We start from the raw sequence: 26,352 nt of genomic DNA, 5'->3' as shown, positions 1-26,352 counted from the left end.
TTGTTAAGTCCAAATTATCAATTGTATTTCTTACTTCGATAGCTTCTTTGGTTTTTGTTTGGAGGATCTAACCAGTATTGACAGTCACATTAAAGTTACCTAATATTATTGTGTGTGGTCTATTTGATTCTTGAAATTGAGAGGGTTTATTTGATTTGTGTAGATACTCCATTGTTTGAGGCATAAATATTTACGATTTTTATATCTTGTTGATGTGTAATTTCTTTAAGCAGTATGAAATGTCCTCTTGATCCCTTCTGATTAACTTTGGCTTAAAGTCCTCTTTCTCTGATATAAGGATAGAAATCCCTGCTCATTTATGCAATCCATATGAGTGGTATGTTTTTTCCCATCCTTTTACCTTCAGTCTGTGGACATCTTTGCCTATGAGGTAAGTCTTCTTGGAGACAGCATATGTATTGTTGGGTCTTGTTTTTCAGTCCAATCTGCCAGTCTGTGTCTTTTGATTGATGGTTTTAGGCCATTAATATTCAAGGTTATTATTGAGATATGATTTATATTCTCGGTCATTTGGGTTTATTTCTAGTTTTTAATTTGAATTAGTTTCTGCTTTGATTGACTATTTCTTTAGTGTAGTTCCTCCCTTTGCTGGTTTTCATTTTTTTTTTTTCATTTCGTATTCATGGGATATTTTATTGAATATTCTGAGATAAAGGCTTTCCAGTTGTAAATTCTTCTTTTGTTTATCATAGAAGGTTTACATTTCATCTTCGAATATGAAGCTTAATTTTGCTTAATTAATCTCTTAATCCAGAGATTCTTGATTGGCATCCATTTTCTTTCAGAGCTTGATATATATTATTCCAGGACCACCTAGCTTCAAGGGTCTGGGTTGAGAAATCAGCTGAGATCCTAATTGGTTATCCCTTATAGGTAATGTGATATTTTTCTCTTGCACCCTTTAAAGTTCTATCCTTATTTGTATATTAGGCATTTTCATTATAATGTGCCTTGTTGTGGGTCTGTTGTAATTTTGTACATTTGGTTCCTGTAAGTCTCTTGTATTTGGTTTTCCATTTCATTCTTTAGGTTTGGGAAATTTCATGATGCTATTTCATTAAAAAGATCGTGCATTCCTTTGGTTTGTATCTCTGTACCTTCATCTGTCCTGATAAATGTTAAATTTGGTCTTTTCATGTATCCTATAGTTCTTGTAAGTTCTGTATGTGGTTTCTTAATATCTTCTCTCCATGATCAATTCTATTTTCAGTATTATATATTTTGTCTTCATTGCCTGAGGTTCTGTCTTTCTAGTGGTCTGGTCTGTTGGTGATGCTTTCCATTGAATTTTTAATTTAGTTACTTATTTCCTTCATTTCAAGGTTTTCCACTTAATAATCTCTGACTTTTTATTGAAGTGATTTACTTTCTGTATTTTCTCTCTAATCTCATTTCTTATACCATCCTTAATTTGCACATCAGCTTAACTATGTACATTTTGAACTCCTAACATTTCTAATGCTGTGGTGTCAATGTATTATGTTATTGGAGTATATTGGTTAGTTTGGGGCAGTTTGTTTCCTTGCTTTTTCATGTTATTTTTGTGTCTACCCATCTGAAAGTATGGATCTAAGGTAATAGAGTTTCTGCCCTGTGGACTTAAAGTATCCTTAAGGTTTCCACTACCTTGCTGTTTTAATAATAACCACTAATGCAAATACTATACAGCATTAAATCAAATAATTATTATTTGGTTTAATTATCACAACAGATAGAAATGATGCGATAAGCTATTGCCTACAATAAAAATAACAAGTTTGCAAAAGGGTTTATAGTTTCAAATGGTAGACGGGGGCGGGGGGAACAAAAGTGATATAAGATGTGATGATTTTAAGGGAAGAAGAGAGAAGAAGTAAAAAATTAAAGGAAGAGTGAAAGAGAACAGTAGAGAATGGCTGTTAGCAGAAGAAAAGAGAATCAAGGGAAACAGGAAGAAAAATATATATATATATATATTATAAAAAGTAAAAATTAAAAAAAAAATAAAAGAGGGACTGGGGATATAGCTCAGTTGGTAGAGTGCCTGCCTTACATACACAAAGCTCTGGGTTCAATCCCCAGCACCACAAAAACAAACAAACAAATAAACTTAAAATATACTCATCAAACATTCTAGTTCACAAAAAACTTATCCAGAAAAAATAACTTGCTTCAAAGATGTCAGAAATTAGAAAAAAAATATGAATATGTATAAATGCCCATGTACCATTAAGGCCACAATTAAACAGAGAAAAAAAGTAAAAAAAAAAAAAAATAATAATCTTGATGAATTTAAGAATTCTTTCTGTTGGAGTTTAAAAGATTCTCAGTAGTTTTAGGTGGGGTCATCTGGAGGGTTATGCTCCATCCTCTGGATTGCTGGAGTGAGTGAGATAATTCCTTAGGTGGAATTTTTGGAGGCAGGGTTCAGGCTTATGTAGGTTCAAGACTCTTACTGAATGCCAGTTGGTCTGGAGATTTTAAATCATCACACTTCTCAGTGCCCATACTTGCTGGTCCACACTGGACTGTACACCAGGGATCTCCCCTGGTTTCCACTCGTGTGGTGAGAGACCCAGTTCTTAGTCCCCTAAATCACCTTCAAATCCCACATTTCCAGGTCTTAGGTTCAGTCTCCAAATAATCTCTGTCATCCCCCGCCCTTCAGAGTTCTGGGAAGATCACGAATCTGTGGATTTAAATGTGTAATTTCATCATCTTGTACTGGTGATAATGAAACTATTAGTGGTGGAGGTGCTATTGCTATCTTCTCTCTCACAATGTACTATTATTAATAATAGCATAAATCAATAAATGTATACAAAGAAGAGCTTCATGAAAAGTTGAAAAAATTGGGAGAGTGAAGACAATGTAAGAAATAAGTCCAGCTGGATGCAAGGGTGTATGCCTGTAATCCCAGTGACTCAGGAAGCTGAGGAAGGAACATGGAAAGTTTGAGGCTAGCTCAGGCAACTTAATGAGACCCGCAACACCTTAGTGAGACCCTGTCTCAAAATAAGAGATAAAAAGGGCCGTGGATAAAGCTGAGTGGCAAAGAGCTCCTAGGTTAAATCCCCAGTACCAGAAGAAGAAGAATGAGGTGGCACACATCTGTAATTCCAGCTGCTGGGGAAGCTGACATAGGAAGATCACAAATTCAAGACCAGCCTGAGCAACTTAGTGAGACCCTGCTTAAAGATGTGGTTCATTCGTAGAGCCCTTGCCTAGTGTACATGAGGCCCTGGGTTCAATCCTCAGTACTGAAAAATAGAAGAAAAAAAAAAAAAGAAGGCAGTCCAGTTAGTGTAGGATTTGGGCATTTTCCTTTTGATAGTAGAGAGCAATGGAAATACTTTTAGTGTGAGAAGGAGTGACATATAAAAGTTGATTAGAAAGGACTTTAAGAATGTGGTTCAGAAATAGAGCACTTACCTATCTTACCTATCATTTGCCAGGCCCTTGTTTGTCCCCAGACTCTAACCCACCCTGCAAAAAGAAAGAATTTTAAGAAAACCCTGGTGGCTGTTTGATACAAAGTAGTTGAGTAAAAGAGATGAGAAGACAGACACCAAGGAAGGAAGCTCTGACAGTTAAGAAAAAGAGATGGTAAATATTGATGTCTGAGCTCTTAGAGACCAAGTAGGAGAGATAAATCAGAATGAAATTGGAATGTCCAGGATGAAATGGATGGAGCAGGTAGGAAAAGTTTTGTTTGTATCTAAGATACGTCTTTTAGTTCTAACTCGGATAACTAAGGGGAAGAGTAATGCTACTGAGAAATGATAGAGAGTCACACTGGAAGTATAGTGTGGTGGTAGCATGCACAAGACCCTGGTACTGCAAAAGACAGAATCTGCATAGTTAAGCTTCTAATGAAAGTTTCTTGTGGTTGTTGAAACTCTGAAAGGCATTCATTGACTACTGTTGGACTTGTTTATCCAAGTTATCCAAGGACTGTTACCTCCCCAAAGCAATTGTCTGGCTACCCTCATTAAAACAAAAGTCTTAGAGTATTCTGTAGTCCTATATCCCAGATGTTGTTTCTTCATTCTGTAGCTTTGAAATGTTTCGTCTTCCTCCTTTTCTTCTTGAGAAATTTGCTTTCTAACAGCATTAGCATTTCTAACAGCGTTAGCATTTAACCCTGCCCTTCTTCCAAGCTTTTAGCAAACTTCCAACTACCCATCCCCACCTGGCCTTTTTAAAAATGTGCTTTTTTGGACAGTAGTTTTCTGAATTATAGTTTTCTTGGTGTAAGCCAGTCAAATAAATAATGGAAATAAATGGAGCTTGGCAGTTCTTGCTAAAAAGTGTGCACTGTATTAAATAAAATGTTTATAATACTTTAGATGTTCTGAAAATACCTGCATGTATTTCTTATTACAGAACCTTGAAGTCCCTAATAAGGTACTGTCACAAAACTGATTGGACTGGGAACTAAGTCCCTGGACTGTAGCACTTCCATGACTTGTATTAACAGTAATAATTATTTGGGTTATGACTTCCAAAAGGATTTTTTTCCCTGTCATTTGTGTCTTTGGGGATGTCAATATTATTATTTGATAGTTTCTTTTTAGTTGAGAAAAATTAGGTACAAGGTTTAACTTTCTTCTCTGAACATAGACTTTTAATCTGTTTTAATGAATTGTTTTATGTTAAGATGTGTTTTCTCTTTAAAATAGCACTCCTCCCACTTTTTTTTTTTTTTTTTTTTTTAGGTGCACCAAATTGAAACCAATCCTGATTTATTTTTTTCTTCTGTGTTATAGGTCCTCTTCCTGATGGATGGGAGCAAGCCATGACTCAGGATGGAGAAATTTACTATATAAACCATAAGAACAAGACCACCTCTTGGCTAGACCCAAGGCTTGACCCTCGTTTTGGTAAAGGTTCATCTCAAAACCTTTTTAGATATTTTTGATTACTTTTTTAATGTGTGAATTTAGGAAAGCACATTTAAAACTGCATTGCTTCATAGTATTAAAATGACTGCTCACTGAACTTTTCCCATTATTGTTTTTTTACCTTTTCATTTTCAATTTGAGAGGTTTAGGTCTAACTTGACTTTTTAGTCTGGTTTGGATGAGAGAATGGTATAGTCGCTTACTAATCAGAATTACTGTTACTTACTTACTAACCAGAATTCATGTTTTGGGGAAACACATCCACCTTGTTGATAATGGTCTCTCTCTACCTGATTGCTGTCAGATAACACTGAAATAATCAGGCTATCAGATAACACTGAAAATCTGGAATACCAGCTTTTGTCAGTGACCTGGTGTCAGCTTATGTTTAACTTCTGAGAGTAATGGGCACCATCCCATGCTTGAGCGTTATTCTGAATGGTGGTGATTGGGGGGGGACCTGTAGCCCTAGAAATGGTCTAATGAAAGCATTTTCCCCATTTTTCTTTTTTGTAAATAAAAATACTTCCCTTTGTTTTTTATATAAGAAGCAAAAGGCATGCCATATTTCCCTCCAGATGACATAGATAAATCACCAGTGCTCAGAGGAACTCTTCCCTTTCAAATGTGCACATTGTGATAAAAGTATACAAGTTGTTTAGTGCCCTTTTATCCATATTTTCCCACTGTTTTTAGTTTCTTCAGTTGGGTTTCTGAGATATTTTTCCAAAGCCATGGAAAAATGAGTCTAAAAAGAAGCAGATAATTGTGGTTTTGAAGCTCTCATCATGGACTAGATGCAGCTTAATGAAAACAACGTGCAGATCTAGGAGTAGGTCAGACCGAAGGGATGCGGAACCTTTGAAGCTGTAAGGGGTTGACCTAACAACAACTGTGAGGCCCTTACAGGAAAGAAGAATTAACTCTGTGAATGCCATCAAAACACAACTCTAGGAGGAGAAAGAAAAAGAAAATTATTGGGAGTTGGTTGGATAAAACAACTTCCCTGTCAGGAACATTATGAACAAGTTCTCCTGTGTCTTAGATATGCTTTAAAAACAAACAGTATTCAGTTTTACCTCAGATTGCCTGACTGTTTGGCTTCATTGACTGACCGAAACCCCTATTCAAAGTAAAGTCAAAGGTGCGATCAAGGCAGAGACTGTGACTTTGACAGAGATCCCGTTTGTCTTAAATGCCAGGCTTTTGAGCTTTAAGACTTCTTTCGGTGTTAAACAAAGCACTGTGTCACGTTAATAATTTGTAGCTTCAGATTTTATTTAATATTTGAATAAGCCTGTGGTTGAAGTAGGAAATCAAGTAAGATGGAAAATATAATAAATTTGTATGGAGTGGAATGACAATGGACATGTTTCCTTAAATCATATTTATTGGAATGAATTAAACTTGTCCACATTTTGGAAAATTCAAAGAATAGTGTTATGAGTAAAATGCCCCCCAAATTCTTAAATTATGAAAGATGATAATTAACTCATAATTAACCTCAGAGATCAGGAATCAAAGCTTTTTTAAAGAGAGTATTTTCACTTACGGGCTGGGGTTGTGGGTCAGTGGTAGAGCACTTGCCTCTGGGTTCAATTATCAGCACCGCATATAAATAAAAAAGAAAGGTCGTTCAGCAACGAACTAAATAAAATATATTCTTTATTCTTTTTTTAAAAAACAAAGAATAGTTTTACTTAAAACAGCTAAATAAAATAACTTTGCTGTGAGATTAAGTACATTCACTGGTTATACCCATCACTTAGTCTTTTGTTTTAATCATGGGAAGATATTTTTTAAAAAGTACTTCTTTCTACCTCTTACACACACACACACACACACACACACACACACACACACACACGCATACAATTAGATATGCCAAAAACAGTTTCATGATATTCTCCTATTGCATTTAGTTTCCCTTTTTGGGCCCACTGTGTATGTGTATTCCAGACAGGCTTGACAACATGCCAGAGCTTTTTATTTTGTGGCCGACTTTTAATCTGTTCCAGACCTTTTCAGTCAGAGAGCTCAAGTGTAACTGAAGGGGGGGCAGAAAAGAAAAAAAACATGTGGGTTTCTCTGATCTAGAGTGACAGCAAATAGAGACAAGCTGTTAGCTGCTGGATTTGAAGTTTTCCCTGAAATCTGAAGTTCTGTATAAAGGATTATGTTTTATCTCTGCCAAAGAAATATAAACTATTATTTCTGACCTTTGAGCCATGAAAACACAAGCAAATGATATAGGTCATTGCTTTCATGATTGGGGAGTTCACTTTCCTATATTTTCTAAATCTGTATTAAAGTATTGGCCAGTTTTTAGCTAAGTCAAATGGACCTGTCTTTTGACATCTTAGATTGAAAGATAACACACTGTGTAAGCTTAATTTTTCTTATCAGATTCTTTAATTTAGAATTTAAAAATAATTTGCCACTTTTTTGCATCCTCTATGATGTTAGTAAGATACCGATATAATACTAGAAAATTAAATACTAATTTGTTGGGGATTGGTTCCTTTTTTTGTCTGATTTTTTTTCTTTTAACATTTAATACCTGTATGTCTTTATATTGTTTAGATAATTTATTAGTAATTTATAACAAATCAAATAGTAGTATGGATGTGCTGATATTAAGCTTTTAAAAAGAAGGCTTTTATGTTTGTATTTTAAGGAATCATATTAAGAATGATTTTATTCTGTAAAAAGAATATGGATCCTTGAGTATTATGCAGACCATTAAATTATTTCATAAAATATGTTAGGTATACTTTTTGTTGCTAGAAATTTTATGCCAGTAAACATGAAGAATCTCAAGTTTAAATATTACCTTATATATTGTACAATTATGTTTTATATAACATAGTCATCTGAATGTTTTCCTGAGAAAGCCTTAATGAAAACACACTAACATTAGTTTCTGTTCATCAAAATGAAAAAAGGACTCTAAACACTTAAAAAGCCAGTGAAATGATCTTGTATAATATTATTGTCCTTTTATATAAAAGATCTATTAAAATAATATTAGTGCTCTGTATTCTTAGACATAAGTACTGATGGTATCACTGAGATAAAATGGGTATAAACAAATTATTGAAGCCAGATATTTGGGGACAAAGGTATACCTTTGAATTTTAGAGGAAGTAATGAACAATCTATTGTGGTAAAAGCAGAATATCCTTTAATTCCTAACTACAATTCTGTGCCAGAAGTGTTAAAAGTAATTAAAATTCAGATGTTGATTTTAGCCCCTTGTTTCCAGGTTTTCCAAAACTTACTATTTATGTGTGTAATGTTTCTTGATGTAAGAAAAAATTTGCCTAGAAATAAAATGATAAGTAAATTACACACATACTTATTTAAAATTGGTCCCTAAAGCCAAAAATTCTTTAGCACATCTTTCATTTCAAAATTAAATTATATGTGCCATGTACTGTGGTATAATCTACAGAACACCTGTAATTAAGTCAGGATGGTGAGACAGGATGATCATAAGTTCAAGTCCAGTCTGGGCAATTTAACACAATCCTGTCTGAAAATAAAATAGAAGTGACTGGGAATATAGCTCAGTGGTAGACCCTTTGCCTAGCATTTGTGAGGTCCTGGGTTCAATCTCTGGTACTGTGATCAGTCAATTTAATCAATAAATATAATTTGTATTGATAATTAAATATCTATTTTAATTACAATTGTTGACATTCATTAACCTTATTCTCTTAAGACTGAATATTTCTGGTAGCTGTTATAAGTAATATTTTTCTTTTGATTAAAAAGTCACAGTGGCTCACTAAATACTTAAGAATCTGTCCAATCTGTCCAATTTAGTGATAAGGGGGGAAAAACACTAAATAGGCTTAGAAACTAAAAGTGTAAATTAATTAATAATGTCATGGTTACAGAGTTGACACCAAATTATTGAGTTTATTGAAGGGTAATTCTCTTGACATCTATACATTAAAAACAAGAGATTTTGTTGTTGTTTTTGGTTATTTTACCAGCTCTATTAAATTTGTCCTAGTAATCCTAGATAATCAATCAATATTTGGTTGTGTTCTACACTAACTACTTAGGATAGAAAAATATGATGTTTCATTGTGTTTTAGTTACTAGCTAAAATGTTAACAATTACTAGCTAAAAATGTTAACAATTTCACAGAATTTGACCTGAAAAGAAATTTGCGATTCTTTCATGAGCATTTCTCAGTGAAAGGAATGTCATTTTGAGCACTGAAGGATACTCACCATCCCTAGGCCACTAAATGCCATAGAGTCACCCAGTTATTTTGATTCTCCAGATAACAAACACATATTTTAAAATACATTATTAAAAAAATAGTGATGATGAAAGAAGTAGGGAATATTTCTTCAGCTTGAGCTTCTCTGAGGTCTAGGGAAGTGGTAATCTATTCAAGGTTGTATAGTTAAGCAATAGAACTAAAATCTAAACATTTTTTTTTTTTCCTAGCCCTGCCAAAACAAGGCCTCAAAAGTTAGTTGAAAAACTTGGAATTGTTTCTATGGAAATATTTAGTAAAAGGCAAAAGATTTATATGATCTGTATCTAGATTTCTGTTGATACCAGGAATCCATAAGATCTTTAGATTGCTTACCAATATCTTTCAAACACACTTCTAATATACCTGTTCTGATATATATAGGGCTTTCATAGGGAGGAAGCACAGTAGTTAGTGTACTTGTGTCATATATTGTGACTCATCTTGAGCAAATTACCCAAAGCTAATGAGTTTCTTAGAAGAGAATTATAAGATCTCTAATTGGATGACTTTGAAGCCATCTAGTTGAATTGTCTAGGCAGTTCATTCCTTACCTCTGTGAAATTCTTAAGAGACTGTCTTCCAGTCTGAGCTTGACCTTTTCCTTGACAGGTTTACTGCATTTTACAGCAGTCCATTCTATTTAATGAAAATCCTAATGATCAGAAAGTTTGTGTCCCTTTATTACTTAGAAATTACTTCCATTTTTCTATTCTATGGTTTCCCCAGTTTTTCATGTTTTGAGAGTTCTCTGTTAATAGTTCAATCACTTCCTTTTGATGCCTTTCATTTTAGTATTGCCTCTTTAAATGTGATAGTCTGTGATGTTTTATATGTACATTATCCAATAAGAAGAATGGTTATGGCATTGACCTGACCTGGCATTTCCTGTGACCTCTGCCAGACCACTTTTCAAATCTGCAGTAAAGGCTAACATCCTGTATTGCATAAAACAGTTGTATGATGTACTAGATTTAATTAAATTGTCATGTAGAAAAAATTACCTCCTCAATTGGGAATCAAGAGATCCAAGTGGTTTTGATATCAGAAAGTGAACCATCTGATTCAGAAAGGTATCTAACTTCTCTTGACTTAATTTGACTCATGTAAATATGACTGTATTAAACTGGATGCTCTTAAGAATGTTTCTACTCTTTAATTAACTGAATATAGTATGCTACATTTTTAATTCTTCAATAACTCCTTTGGACCCTTGTGGAAGATTACTTCTCAATCAACTTAAGTTGAGTGCTTTGAGATTTCAGAGGTGAAGAGCTATTTGTTGTACCATTTAAGTTTATTTGGTCACAGGAATTACTATTGAAGAGGAGACAGTGAAATTCTCAACCTTTAATCTAAATATAAGCTATATCACATAAGGATACTGAGACAGACAAATCTGATGGGGGATAGAAAGTGATGATGGGTGGAATAGTGAAGCTGTATCCATACTCTCAAACTTGCAATTATTAGCAGGTGCAGCTTTACTACCTTAAAGATAGTTCATTGTTGGTGTGCTATGTTTTTAAAATTTAGAATACCCATAATGTTGCAATGATAGAAAATCTAATATGAGTGAATTTGGGGATTAGTTCCAGGCTATGTGCTTATTGAAGTCTGATTTAAGGCATTCTCTTAGAGATTGATACTGTTGACCTTTTTTTTTTTTTGGTACCAGGAATTGACCCACTGAGTCACATCCCCAGCCTGTTTTTTCTTTTTGAACAGAGTCTTGCTAAGTTCCTCAGGGTCTCACTAAGTTTTTGAGACTGGCTTTGAACTCAGCCTCCCAAACTGCTGGGATAATAGGTGTGTCCCACTGTGCCCAGCTGTTGCCCTCTTTCTGACTTAAAAAAAGTTTGCTGACATGAATATTTTAATACATAAATTATTAAATATCAAAATTAGCTCACTACTTTACTTTTTTTGTTTGTTTTAATATATGGCAAATTCAGTAGAATAGTGCCAAAATAATTTCTTTTGGCAGTGCTAGGGATTGTACTCAGGGCCTTGTGCATGCTAGGTAATAACCCCCTCTACCACTGAGCTATATACCCAGACTTAATATGTAGTTTCTACTTGATGTATAGTTCAGCTATAGGTAAGTATAGCTAAGAAAATGCTTGTTTTTGAAGTTACTCATACAAGATTTTTTAAAAATAAAAGTTTATATTATAGTCACTATGATAATTTAAATTAGTAGCCTATTTGTGTTATTAAAGCCCATTATATCAAACACACACATACATAAACTGTGCTTTGTTTCTGAGAGTGTTTCGACTTATATTTGTATTAACTCTGCATTAAACACAGGTATCTTATAAAATATGATGGTGTTGCTTACCACTTTTTGTACCAGCCTAGAGATTCTGATAAAAGGAAAGAAAAAGAAATTATAAAGATCCTGTAATCTCAGCTTCTTGAGAGGTTGAGTCAAGAGGATTGCAAGTTAAAGGCCAGACTAAGCAATGTAGGGAGGATACCCTGTCTAAAAATAAAAAGGGATGGGGATTTAACTCAGGAGTAGAGTGCATGCCTAGCATGCGCAAGACCCAGAGTTCAATCCCCAGTACCAGATAAATAGAGGTGGGGGAGATTCATTAAAGCATTCCCAAGGGAAAAGTCAAATCTCATGAAATAAACTAGAATGCTTTAGGACAAGAGTGGTTCACAATTCTTATTTTGTTTTATACTCATTTTGTCCTACTATCCCAGTTGCTAAGGTCATTTCAGTACTCATTCTGAACTTGCTTCAATTTAGAGATTTCTCCTATTACAAACAGCATTACAAACAGCATCCTTCTAACTAGGGATAGGAATTATTTCAGGATTTATATATTCATTCAGCAAATGTTTGGGTAGCAATTATATGCTAGGCCCTATGTGAGCCATTGGGAAGCGGTACAAGCTACTAAAGAAATAAATAAATCATTGTATTATGTTCTGTGCGAATGAAGAGCAATAAACATGGTGTGAATAAAGGAAATAGGTAGCATTTCTGGGTGGTTAAGGAAGGCTTTTTTGAAGGAGTCTTGATGAGAAGACGACAAACTCTTAAGGTATAAATTTCTCCAGTGAAAGAAATTCATGGTAATTATGTGAAATTAGAAATATAGTATAATTAATGGGCCTGTTTACTCCTTAATCTAACATGAATCTCATGGTAGCAGATATATTTTAAACTGTGGTAACCCTTCTCTTTAGAGCAGTAGTCTCATGATCTGAACTTGTGTTCCAAATTAGACTTAAAGCTTTATTTTTATAGTATGGGAGAAATGTGGTTGTGCTCTGGAGGCAGAGAGCTGAAAGCCCAGTTAGAACACTTTCTCCAACTCATGTCATTTAGCAAACCCTATGTCCTACCTCAAAAGTGCTTAATGAGGCCATAAGGAGAAATTGTTCTGTTCAATGTGTTTTTTTAGCTCCATCAGGTCGCACAATTTTTAAAAAAAAAAAAAAAAAAACCACTATAATAAATTTTATGCCAATCTTTTGATAGAAGATTGAAGGAAGAAATTGGATTGCCCTGAATATTAATATTTGTTATCAATTGGGTAGTTATAGATGTGCGCACTTGGCCTGGTGTAGTGGTGCACTCCTGTAATCCCAATGACTCAGGAGGCTGAGGCAGGAGGACCACAAGTTCAAAGCCAGCCTAGCAATTTAAAGAGGCCTAAGCAACTTATTGAAACTCTGTCTCAAAATAAAAATTAAAAAGGGCTGAGGATGTGGCTCAGTGGTTAAGTGCCCCTGGGTTCAATTCCTGGTGTACCCCGCCCCCAAAAAAAAAATTGAGTACTTTAACCCAGCTTTGGGGGGCTTGAGAAGGGATAAAAGTGCAAAATAAAAAAGACATTAGTTTACCTTTGAAAAGACTTAGGGAGGGTCTCAGAGTTACTACATACTCGTCATTAGAAAAATGCAAATCAAAACCCCAAAGGAAATACTCAATTTACTCTCTTTAGGATGCCTCCCCCAACTGTGGACCAAAGAAAAAAGGACAATAACAAGTGTGTTGACCAGAATGTGGAGAAATTGGAACCCTCAGACATTGCTGGTGGGATTTAAAAATGATGCAGCCACTTTAGAAAATAGTTGGCAATTTCTCAAGAAGTTAACTATAGCATTCCATATGACAGGCAATTTTATTCCTAGGTATATATGCAGAATTGAAAACGTGTATGTACACACACACACAAAGAAAAAAACCCTTGACCTTGAATGTTTATAGCAGTATTATTCATAATAGCCAAAAAATGAAAATTCAGTGTCCATCAGGTGATGAACTAACCAAATATGGTATCTCCAAATATGGAATATTATTTGGCAATAAAAAGGGTGCAGTGCTAATACACAAAACAACATGGATGAATCTTAAAAACGTATGGTTAAATGAAAACAGGATACGTGCTATTTGGTTTTATTTGTGTGAAATGTCCAGAATAGGTAAATCCATAGAAACCGAAAAGGGATGAGTAATGGCCAAATACTAGGGGGAGGAGCATTGGGCAGTGATCTATTGATAGATATAGCATTTGATTTTGAAGTGATCGAAGTGTTTTGAAATTAGTGGTGATGATTGTACAGTTCTACAGATGAAAACTACTGAATTGTACATGTTAAATGGGTGACTTTGCATGTGAATTATCTTAGTAAAAAGTGATTCCTAGATGTGGTATTATCATTTGTGTACATACCTTATTGGGAATAATTCTTTGGGAAAGAAATATTGGGAAACATTCTTTGTGTGTTGACAATAAAAATATTTATTCATTCCTTAGGTTAGGCCTGATCTTTTGTTCCTTTTTTGAGAGAACTTTTTATGGTGAATCATATAGTAATTGCATGTGTTCACTTGGTCACTCTCCCTTTCTGTCTCCCCTTCCAGCTTCCATAACCTGGCAGTTTTCTTCTGCTGTGGCCTTCCACCATTTTTCTTCCTTGGAGGCTGACCATAGACTGAACTTATAAAACCATGAACCAAAATTAAAATCTTTATTGCTTTAAAAATAATATTAATTATAAAAATTTTTTACTGAAAAACTGGCATTTTAAAATGCTAGATAAGTAGATAAATTATTGTGACAATTTATATAGATAATTCAGTCCTATTGGTCAAGTAGTAAACACTTAGAGCTGCCAGCAGGTGTTTTTCCTGTTTGAAGACCAACAGATAGTATGTATATTTAGTTTGTAGTTTTAGAAAAACATTCATTTCTTTTAATAAGTGTTAGAGAAAGTAGTGTTTTTATTCTCTTACTGTGGGAGATTTGGTTTATAGTAATGTTTTAGTGGTTTAAAGATATTTGTGTTTTTTAATATCTGAAGTTTGAAAATTCAGATGTTTGGAATGAAACTCTGAGGGAGTTGGGGAGAGACCTATGGTGATGACCGACCCCGTACCACGCCGCCTTTTTTTTTTCTTTTTCAGGAATTGCAGTAAAGTTGTCAGGACTGATTTGTTAAATAAAACCTGAAGCAAGTTACTATTTCATATTCCAAACAGTACAGACTCTGAATTTTAAAATATGGCATATTATAATTTTTTAAATTCAGACATTTGTAGAGTGTATTATCTTTAATTTTTAGAAATTTTATTAAAACTAGAAACATTGGGATTTCAATAGTTCATCATGGGGGAAGAAGTTGGTAATGCTATTCTTTTCTAGCTGCCCTGCCCCCTTTCCCTGGAAACAAAGCCTGTTTTGTTTCTTTCCTGCTTGTGAGGTCTCTGCTGCACTCCATGTGGGTACACTGCTCTGTGCTTTGTTGAAATGCTTAAGATAATCAGAAGGTGAAGAACAAGATGGTTCTGGAGAGGAATAAATCCCAGCTTCAGTAGATAAACAAGGTTGTTTGAATTGGTCATTTAAAAGAGCTCTTTATATGGAAACCTTGTAGTGCTCCTTGTATCCACAGGTAACAACACTTAGATAAACACAGCCAGAAGTGCTCACTAACTTTCTGCTAGATATTTTGTGCAAGTTTCTGTTTAATTTGGGAACACATTCTTCCTCCATCTTTTGATATCCTGTGTCACCCCATTCTGTGGTTTTGCATAGTCAGATAAGCCTAGATTTCAAAAGGACCTTCCCAGCCAGTTCAGTTGGCCATAAGCCATGGCTTTTATCATTAATGAATGATTACTGCTTTTGATATCAAATGCTGGTAAACTGGTGAGAAGTAAAGGATATTTACCTTTTTTATTTTCATGTAATTTTTGTTATTTTCCAGCTTGTTTTCACCAAGTATATATTACTTTATATCTTATTAAATGTTAGATTAATACAATTTGTAGAAAGCTCAAGCTTTTCCTAATGTTTTTTAATAGAAGAAATATTTAAGAGCCTTAGAATCTGATGGAGGTTGGTTTGTTTTTGCTTTCTTTTGCCTTTCTCTGCTTTCATTTTTTTTCACCCATTTTTATTAGTGCCTTGCATAATTATACTAACAGTGGAATTTGTTGTTTTGTATATGCATAAAATATAACAGTATAGTTTGGTCATTTTGGTCCCCAATACCTCCCTATTACCTCCCTCTACCTTCTCCCTGGTTCTCATCATCTTCTCTACTGGTCTGTCTTCTGTTTTCATAAGGACCCCCACTTTATTTTCCCCCTTTTTTCTCTCTAGTTTCCACATGTGAGAGAAAAAAATAACAACCCTAGACTTTCTGAGTTTTGCTTATTTCACTCAGCATGATGTACTCTGTTTCCATTCATTTACCACCAAATAACATAATTTCAGTTTTCTTTTTTTTTTTTAATTTCAGTTTTCTTGATGGCTGAATAAATAACACTTTTTGTGTATACATAGAATATTTTCTTTATCCATTCACCCATTGACAACACATAAGTTGGTTCTATAATTTGGCTGTTATAAATTGTGCTGCTATAAACATGGGTATGCATGTATTCTTTACAATGAATACCAAGGAGTGCTATAGCTGGAGGGGTACTGGTTGTTGAACTCAGGGACATTTAACCACTGAGCCACATCCCCAGGCCTATTTTGCATTTATTAATTAATAAAATTAGAGACAGGGTCTCACTGAGTTGCTTAGCGCCTCTCTTGCCAAGGCTGGCTTTGAACCTGCAGTCCAGCTGCCTCAGCCTCCCAAGCCTCTGGGATTACAGGCATGTGCCACTGTACCTGGCTAGTCTTTTTTTTTTTTTTTTTTTAAGATACTGAGGATTTAACCCAGGGGGCACCTTATCACTGAGCTCTACATCCCAGCCCTTTTAATTTTTTTATTTTGAGGCAGGGTGTTGCTAAGTTGCTTAGGGCCTCATGAAGTTGCTGAGACTGGACTGGAATTGGGAATCCCTTGCCTCAGCCTCCCCAGTTGCTGGGATTACAGGCATGTGCCACTGCACCCAATCATTCCTAGTCTTTAGAGGAACTTCCATACTGATTTCCATAGAGGTTGTACAGAAGTTATTTTGAAATAAGTTATGTTTTATAATTCCAGCACTTCTGAACTTACTAACAGACTGTTTTCTAGCCTTTTTTTTTTTTTTTTAATTATTTGAAGCTGAAAATATCCCCCCCAACTCCCAACAGTCATTTGCTGAAGGGCTCAGTTTACAGCATGTTCACTATACCTAATGGATCTCGATGAGTCCTCCATTCATATTTAAGTCAATACTATTGAACCTGACATAGCTCAATGCATAAAATGTATCTCTATGAGTGTTCTCTTAGAATGTCAGGAACATGATTCACCAAAAAGAAGGAAGGATCCCCTCAGTTTAATCTCTACCACTCATCTTTTTCCATTTAGGTCTTGTAGGAAAGATAAACATGTATGTCTCTGTGAGTCATAGATGTACTTAGATACAGTAAATGTCGTGATGAAATGATAGGAGGTTTGTTTCTGTGGAAGAGGAGGGAGAAATGGGATGATTATCAGTAGAAGAGGTAATCTTAAAGCTTAGAACTATTCTGGAAGGGGGGGGAACTAACATTTATGGAGCACCTACTCTTCCAGATCTGCAAAATAATACTTAGTCTCCATGGTAATTCCAGAAGGAGACTCAGTACCCCCAGAAACAGTTAAGGAAACTAACTGATGATTAAATGAATTACTGAATTGATATGTCCAACTCTGATCCAGGTTTGTTTGACTTTATAGGCTATTTAAAAATATCATACCATGGTACCTATAAATCATATATTTATGTTGGTGACAGATAAATTAATATAAAGAAATCAAGATTGTTGATGCCTGACAAATCTTGGCTCCCAAAAATGGTTAGCTTATTTTTTATCTATTCCCCTATATATTAAACTATAAGCCATAATATGAAAGTTCTAATCATTTATCCTTTGGTAAACATTTCATAAGTCAGTATCATTTATTTTTGTAATGAAAGAGGTTTAACGGGCTTTGAATAAGATTGAGCAATCCATTGTATTGCAATATCCCTTCTCTGTTCTTCCAGACAAAATATTAAAATAAGATAACCAAAAAGACATAACTGGGATTGTAGGTTTGTAAAGGTCAGAAAACAAAACTACACAAAGCAGTGAAGAAAGTCCTGGAGCCTGCCAGCTTTGAGGGCTTTCAGCTTCTGGGGTTATCAGAGTATTAAGTATAAGAATAAGGAAGTCTATTCAAAAATAGGCTGCATGGTAAAAGCCAGACATTCAGTTGACCTGGCCCTAGTGTAGTGCAGACACCAAATGTCAAGACAGAAAGAAGTCACAAACTTTCTGTGGAGTCAGTATACAGAGTATGTTCCTATTTATCTACAGTGCAATTAAATTAGAATCCCATAATTTAAAGTTCACCAAAAAGTTATGACTTGCCCTTACAAAGCTTGATTAAAACATTAATGTTGCACTGATGGGCATACATGCTTTATAAAATAACATAAACATAAAGGTAATACTACTGTGGTTCTAGACTAACAGTTTTTAAAAATCCACAAATAAAATAACAAGATATGGACACTTGGTCTGTGATAAAGATTATTGAGGATTCTAGTGTAAGAGTAGTTAAATTAGCAATAAAAATATCCAGATATAAAATAACAAAATATGGAAACAGACTGTGATACAGATTATTGGGGCAAAAATATGCTTGTACATGAGTAGTATTGGGACTAATGAATAGTCCTATGGAAAAAGATAAAATTAAATCCTTTTGTACTTTATGCCAGGACAAATACCACTTGATTGGATTAAATTGTCGGGTAAAGCAGAGCTACATAGGATTTTTTGTTATTGTTTTGGTATTAGGGTTGAACCCATCGGCACATAGCCACTGATCCACACTCCCACACCACCACCAGGCAGTTCACACTGAGTTGCTCACGACCTCTCTTAAGTTACTGAGGCTGGCCTTGAACTTGAAATCTTCCTGCTTCAGCCTTCTGAGCCACTGGGATTAGAAAATGAATTTCTGTCATTTGCAAGTAAGGAAAACAACTCAAATTTCAGAAAAGATTGATAAAATTGGCTGTTTAAGAAAGCAAAGCTCATGTAGAAAAAAGTAAAAAGATGGAAAACAGAGGGGAAGTCATTTCTAACATCATAGACAAAAGTTTCTTATCCTGTATAAAATAGAAAAGGTAAACATCAATAGCCCTAATGAAAATGATCCGTGAAAAAATTCAAATAGCCTTTAAAATAATGAAAATTGTTCATACTTTTTTTTTAAAGTAAGATTTAACTAAAATGATATCAGACTCTAGATACTATTTGTCATCTTTTCATAATAGCAAAAATCCAAGAATTCAGCAAGAGTTTGGTGAAAGGAGGCCCTCTCATCACATGAGGAAACAACAAAGTACAGTCCTTCTTGGGATGGGCAGATTTGGCAATATCTTACAAAATTGCTTATGCTTTTAACAACTAAGAGATCTACGTTTGAGCTTATTGTACAACATTCGTAAGTAGTAGTGAAAACCTAAAAGAAAATGGATTGAATAAAATAGGAGTCAGCTGTTTCCAAAAAAATGGGGGGAAAGCTGCTGCTTTGGAGTCATGTCAAGGTTATATTAAATGGGTGGGGGGAGCAAAATGGAGGAAAAAATTCATAGCATGTAGCATGGTTTTCTGTTACCTGTTGGAGGGTAGGGTAGGAAGATGAGGAAATCAGGTTCCCAAATTCAACAGCAAAATCTCACAAGTAAATCTTTATATTGAATTGTTGGCCTAATCATATAAGGAGGAATTCTTTCAGGCAACTTTAAACCACAAAGATTTCACTGTATATACCTAATAATATATAAAATTTGCAAAGAAATCTGATACTTCTTAGTAATCATTTGTTCATAGTTTTTATTTAGATGATTACATATATATGGAAGTATAATATTAATGTTAAAATCAACTTTTCATCATGAGATAAAAGTAATTGTTTTAAGATCACGTAGGTAGACATGACGGTACACACCTGTAATCCTAGCAACTTGGGAAACAGGCAAAAGGATCTCAAATTCAAGGCCAGCCTCAAACTTAGTATGAGACCCTTCCTGTCCCAAAAGTAAAAAATAAAAAGAGCTAGGGATGTGGCTTAGTAGCAGAGCATTCCTGGGTTGGGTCCCCAGTATGGGATGGGGGCAGATAATCTTAAGTAAAAACTGAGTCCTAAATTTGAATTAGAAGGAAGCACCACCTAGAATCAGTGACCAAAGAATCAACAAAATAATAGGTACCCTGATTCCACAGATTAATGTTAAATAACATTTTCTACTAAAAGAAACGAGGGCTTCTTAGGAAAAAAGTGAACTAAAATCTGGGGGCAGGGAAAAGATACAAGATGAACCTGGAAAAAGCAAGCAGGGGAGATAATCAAGCCCACTGTAACCATAGTAAAAGGATCCAATTTAAAGGTCTTCCACTGGCCAAAATGGTGCTTTTTGAACATTGGTCAAGACAACTCTGTTGGATTAAAATGTATCATAAAAATATTTAAAAATCTGTGATTTTATAACTTTTAAAATAAAATAATGCTTGTTGGCTACCATGGAACTACATTTTAGCTCATCCTAAAAAATGTAGACATTATCCAGGTATAGTACCACATGCCTGCAATTCCAGCAACTTGGGAGACTGAGGCAGGAGGATCACAAGTTCAAGGCTAGCCTCAGTAATTTGATGGTACCCTCTCTCAAAATAAAAAATTAAAAGGGGAGGGGATATGGCTTAGTGGTTAAGTGCTCCTGGGTTCAATTCCCATGGGGGTGTGGGGGGAGACGACACTGAGGAAGGAGAAGCCAAAGTTGTGCACTCAAGGAATGTTTTTTTTTAACCTTAAAATTTTTACCTTAGGGCTGGGGCCAGGAGCTCAGCTATAGCGTACTTGCCTGGCATTTATGAGGCACTGGGTTCAGTTCTCAGCATCACATATAAATAAAATAAAGGTCTATCAACAACTAAAAAAATAAAATAAATTTTTTTTTTACCTTAACTTTCTGCCTCAGTGAATAAATGCTCAATTTAGAAATAGTTTTTTCAGGCATGAGGATTTGTAAATAAATAGGATGTTCCCCCACTAACAATATCCTCCTTATACAAGTATAAACAAAAAAAAAAATTAGAATTCAGTGAGAAATGTCAATAGACAAAGTGGGAAAATTCTGAGACAGTGTCTAGAGGGAAAAGGATTCTTCTTTCTTTTTGGTACCCCAGTCCAAGAAGATTTTTATTTTTTATTTTTGGTTGAGGGTGGAGGGAGATCAGGGAACAAACCCAGGTGTGTTTTACCACTAAGCTATATCCCAACTTTCTCACCCAAGTTGCTGCGGCTGGCCTCAAATTTAGGATTCTCCTGCCTCAGTCTCCCGAGTCTTTGGGATTACAGGCATGCACCACCAAATCAAGCCTCAAGAAGACTTTTTAATGTTGGACTCTGGGAAACATTCCTGTGTTTGCACAAAAGTGGGTAGTGTTTACCATGTGGCCACTATTCTACCCTATAGGACACATGAAAGTCACCACAAGAAGTCTGATCTGTGCCTGAGAGGCCAGTAATAAAAAAAAAAAAAAAAAAAGCCAGTTATTTGGGAGTTTTTAGCAAGGGTCATGATAGAGAATTGCCTGTCACCTTGATTTCTTTTAATGTCATTGTATCAAAAGTTACAAAAAGTCCCTCTCTGTGTGCCACCTTCAGAGTTGACAGATGTTAATTTGCTTCTTGACTATTCTTCAGTTTATATTTTATGGAGCTACCTCATGTTTCTTTTCTCTTATTATTGCCTTGCATCCCATAAAAACGATGAATGACAAGTTATGTAACCATTGTACTATTGACATATTTTTAGGTTATTTCTAGTTATACTACAAAAACAATACATTAAATATTCCCAGTTGCTTTTGAATAACTAAGTCATCCTTTAAATTTTTAGAACAAATCTTTTGTTTTATTTCAGCCATGAACCAGAGAATCAGTCAGAGTGCTCCAGTGAAACAACCACCACCTTTGGCTCCCCAGAGCCCACAAGGAGGTGTTATGGGTAGTGGCAACTCCAACCAGCAGCAACAGATGAGGCTGCAACAATTGCAGATGGAGAAAGAGAGACTGCGATTGAAACAGCAAGAACTGCTTCGGCAGGTGAGGCCACAGGTTAGAAACCAGCCTTTCAATTTTGGGAGTTTTCCTACATGAATGAAATTGGGCAAATTTCATTTTATCATTTATTAGTTACTGGGGAATGTTGTTTCAGTGAAATCAGTAACAGAGAATTATTCTGTCCAGTTCTGATTTTGTTTTCTTTCTTAAATGGCCTTTGATCATATGGGATATCATAACCTGTATCATAAAGAGATATTTTGGCCATGGTTATTGCAATTGAGCAAAAATTGAAGAAAATGAGGATGCTTCCTCAAAAGTACATGATATTTTGGATTACTGTGTTTCTGAGGATCTTATTAATGAAGAAACTGTGGAATATCACTTGGGGGAAAACATCTTTAAATCTAGTGTGTGTGTCTGTGTGTATTTAAATGACACATGTGTTTCAGTATTACTAAATCTAAGAATTTTTACTTAAAACATAATGCCAATTACTCCCAAATTTATAATATCTTGATATTTCTTAAAATTACCCATTTATGGAACTGAGTTTGTAGCTCAGTGGTAGAACATTTTTTTTTAGCATGCACAGGGGCCTGGGTTCAATCCTCAGTACTTATAGGTGTTTTTTCATAGTGAGAAAGATGGGACCTGATAGTAGAGAGCTTGAAATTCTTTTTCACCAATTTCTTTCAAAAAGTACTACTGGTCTTTATGTTGCAAAAGAACAGATAATCCCTCATGTCAAAATTAATTTTTGCTTTATCTTGTTTGAGAAAATTTAAGATAAAAGAGATGTGATCTTATGTTAAGTAATACAGATTTTAAAATTCGTTTTATGAGCATGTTTTGAATGGCTAGTTCAAACATGGTATAACTGAATCAGATAAAATTATATTCCACGCTTTTATAATTATGTCAAAATAAACCCTAATATTACATATAACTAAAAAGAAACAATAAAAAACCTTTCTGTAAAATAAATGATATAGCAGGAAAAGTATATGAAAGGTGACATACACTAGAAATAAAATTTCCTTTTCCCTATTTCCCTGGTTCTTTCCTCTGGAGGTAAAGTAAATATGTTGGTTTTTGTTTTTTCTGAGATATTGTTGACAAACAAAAAATACATGCATCTATACTGTGTCCTTTTGAAAATAACATGCTAAGGGTAGACCTTTAAAAATCAATTATACATGGGCTGAGGATATAACTCAGTTGGTAGAGTGCATGTCCTGTATGCACAAGGTCCTGGGTTCAATCCCTAGCAACACCACCACCACCCAAAAAAAAAAAAAAAAAAAAAAAAATCAATTATACAGCCAATTGTGGTGGCACATGCCTGTAATCTTAGTGACTCGGGAGGCTGAGGCAAGAGGATCTCAGTTTGGAGGCCAGCCTCAGCAACTTAGGTCCTAAGCAATTTAGCAAGACCCTGTCTCAAAATAGAAAATAAAGAGGGTAGGAGACATGGCCCAGTGGTTGAGTGCCCCCTGGGTTCAGTCCGTGGTACCAAAATAAAAAAGGGTTAAAAATCAATTATACTCTACATTTTTATTGCCAAGATATATATATATATATTTAAAGATACTTTTTTTTTAAGGGCTAGTTTTTTAAAGTACCACTTCAGTATTATCTAATACATGAAGTTAAGTTGTCTGAACCCTGAACTCTGATTTGGGTTGTAAGGAACTACTAGTACCTAAGGAATTGATTATATTAAGTAGTCATGGAATCTCAGACAGACTTACTTTTAAACTGTTTGTGCTCTGTCAGTAATCTGTCAATGTAGTTCTAGTGTGGTTGGCCTTAAAGGTGATTCCTCAGAGAGAGTAAGAGAGTTTGTGCTAGCATATGATGTCAGGAATTGGTCTTAAAAGAAATTTCACCATAAGGAAGATGGAGAGAGGACACATAGTAACAGTTTATTGTTCCTCTTACTGACTTTCTAGCAAATTAAAGAAAAAAATATTTCTCATTTATATGAAACTGTGTTGTCAGAACAAGGTAGCACTGAGAATTTAATTATATGATTGTTAGAAGAAATAAAGAAGTTTAAAAGCTGTTTGCAGGATTTGCTTTTTATTTTGTCGTGCCTGAGTCCTAGTCGGTCTAAGTAAACACAAGTTTCAATTTCACATGAATGAGAACTATTAAAATCAAGAAACCATAATGAGAAAAAAGTTGCTAGTAATGTCAAAGTCTTTGCTATTCTTAATTTTTAAAGTCTAGAAATGAGCCAGTCATTATTTTGTTGTGTGCCATAGATCAGTTTAGTTTTTGGTTTTCGGTGGACAAAATGTTGCTACTTATGAAACTCTTTCTTTGAAGAATTTTTCTAAATCTTGTACTCATTCTTACTTTGGGTGATGGGTCCTGGACAGAATAGCTTCACTTCTTTTAAAGGTAACATCTTTGTTCTTCTTTGCTACCTACTGTGTTGTCTTTCTTATGTTGAAGTGACCAATCTGCTCTGACTCATACTAATAGTCTATTTTTTAGAATTTTTTTGTTTTTGCTTTAGCAATCAATATAAATTCAGTATATCTTAAGTCATCTGGCTTCCTGCAAACTTCTTCCATTGATAGTATCTCATCACTGAAACATCAAAAATATTTTACCTGCTTCATCTAATACTTAGAAGGAAAGAACCTACCTGACTGTTACCAAATTTTATTTAGTCCTGACATTTGAAGTCTTGCTGTCCTATCCTCGATGCTGTTAAAAAACTTCTGAAGTTTCAGTTGTTATGTGGTGGCTCCATTGGCTCCTGTCTTCCTCAGCCTGCTGCTCTTTGGGTAGCTTGGGAATTCTGTGCTATGGTGATATGTCTGGATACAATTTGTAAGAGCCTACACAGCCAAACCATGTGGCTTAAAAGTAATCTTTATCCGTCTTATTTTTCACTCTTAGGCAATGCGGAATATCAATCCCAGCACAGCAAATTCTCCAAAATGTCAGGTAGGCTCTTATATGATGTTATAGCCTTGGAAAAAAAAAAAAAGGTATCACTTCAGGAACAAGAGAAACTTATATACCAGGGTCCTGTCCTCACCGAAGATTAGCCAGAACATAACTTTGAGTTATCTTTCTACCAGAACACTTAATTTAACATTACTTTTCCAAGAAAATCTGTACTATCTACTCCCTTCCCAATTCTCCCTTCTAGTATTCATTTTGATTCCACAGAGGTCTTTTTATTCCACATTTGATATGTATTATGTCTCATTTATACATGCTGTCAGCCTCAAAGTATGTCGAATTTTTGAGTAGTTTAATATAGATACTTTTAATGTTTTAAAGGAATTAATAATTGAAAATAGCAAAAGGTAGTACAGATTATTTGCTTGGGTAGGCTGGGGTTTTTGAAATGTTACTAAGAATCATAATACTCTGTGGAAAAGAAAATTTCTTTCTAGTAGACATTCCAAAGGAAGAATATCCTATCAGAAGAGAGAAGGCTTTGCCTGGTCATGTCTCGGGTTTCTTTGGCTTTTGTCAGCATTTCTTTCTGATTTACCCCAGGGAGCACTGGTTATAAAGGCATTAGATGTACATGGAAAGATTGTGGGTTTTTTTTCTTTCTAACACAGATTCTTCTGACTTATTGGAAGAATCTCCTTGAAACCAGAGAGATTCTGTATGTTCCACAAGATTTGAAGAAATTAGGAACTAAAGGATCATTGTGCTTCTCTTGGATGGGCAAAAGTAACCATAAAATACCTCATATTCTATGTTGGCCTTTTTGCACTGGGCTAAATGAGTGCATTGTTTTAGAATCAGCTGTAGAAGTGGGAACTGTTAACTTGTCCTTTGGAACATCATATTGACAAAGTTAGATACAGTCCTCATAGAAACAGTTAACTTTGTAAAAGAGTGAAGCCTGTTCTTTCTGATCTATTTTATTAATGCTTCCATTTAATCAAAAGACCAAGTAAGGGAATAACTCATAACAAGTCATCTTTACTAAATTAGAACATAGACATTCTTGTGATGAGGGGTACTCCTACCACATTTGACTGGAAGAATAGCATAGCATCGAAACTTCATAAAGTAAAGACATTTTTTTCTTTGCATTTTCTCTGAAGTATTTCTCAAAGGAAGCTTTTATTAATAGTAAGTAAAGTGGAAATCAATATAGGAGCAGAAATTAACTCAAATGAGGATTGGATTCAAGTAAAAAGTCCTTCAAGCCAAAGTGAGTGTTGAAATTGTTTCTTCTTTTGTTCCTACTTAGACTTTAAACCCTAAATTTGACAAATAAATTAAATACTTTTAGATCTTTATTTTATAGTCAAAGAGAAGATAGTTGATATAATTAAAATTATTAGGAATTCTTAGATAGTTTTTAAAAACGGTGAAGTTGTAGAAAAGTTAAGGTTTGGCCTGGGGGGTGTAGGTCAGTGGTATATTTCCTTGGCATGCACAGGCCTAGAGTTTAATCCCTAGCACCACAAAGAAAAAAGGAAAAAAAAAAAAAAAAAGGCCAGACTTATAAATAATAAAAATTCTAAGATAGTAAAACTGCATTAGATTTTTGGAGGCCAGAGGAAACAATCTTAAAGAGATAGGTTTTAAAAATTCACTTTGCACATGCCAGAGATTAAAATACTTGATTTTTTAGTATGTTTTTTAGTTGTCAGCATATT

The 26,352-nt window shown here is 34.7% G+C and overlaps 1 protein-coding gene and 1 pseudogene across 8 annotated transcripts in view; one reads left to right on the top strand and one right to left on the bottom strand.

The window, feature by feature from the left end:
• Positions 1 to 26,352, top strand: part of Yap1 (Yes1 associated transcriptional regulator) — a 111,308-nt gene that overhangs the window by 66,889 nt on the left and 18,067 nt on the right. The window contains exons 4-6 of one of the 8 annotated variants that reach the window (XM_076846483.2): positions 4,770 to 4,889; positions 21,561 to 21,742; positions 24,617 to 24,664. In XM_076846483.2, the coding sequence (XP_076702598.1) occupies positions 4,770 to 4,889; positions 21,561 to 21,742; positions 24,617 to 24,664 (350 nt within the window). Of the gene's footprint in view, positions 1 to 4,769; positions 4,890 to 21,560; positions 21,755 to 24,616; positions 24,665 to 26,352 lie in introns of all 8 variants that reach the window. The other 7 variants (XM_076846480.2, XM_076846481.2, XM_076846484.2 and 4 more) reach the window with 7 other exon arrangements.
• Positions 9,371 to 9,476, bottom strand: LOC143393323 (U5 spliceosomal RNA; annotated as a pseudogene).

Source organism: Callospermophilus lateralis, chromosome 2, assembly GCF_048772815.1.
Source record: "Callospermophilus lateralis isolate mCalLat2 chromosome 2, mCalLat2.hap1, whole genome shotgun sequence".
NCBI classification, from domain to species: Eukaryota; Metazoa; Chordata; class Mammalia; order Rodentia; family Sciuridae; genus Callospermophilus; species Callospermophilus lateralis.
Note: the sequence above shows the minus strand (reverse complement) of the source record. Positions and strands in the feature narration are given on the sequence as shown.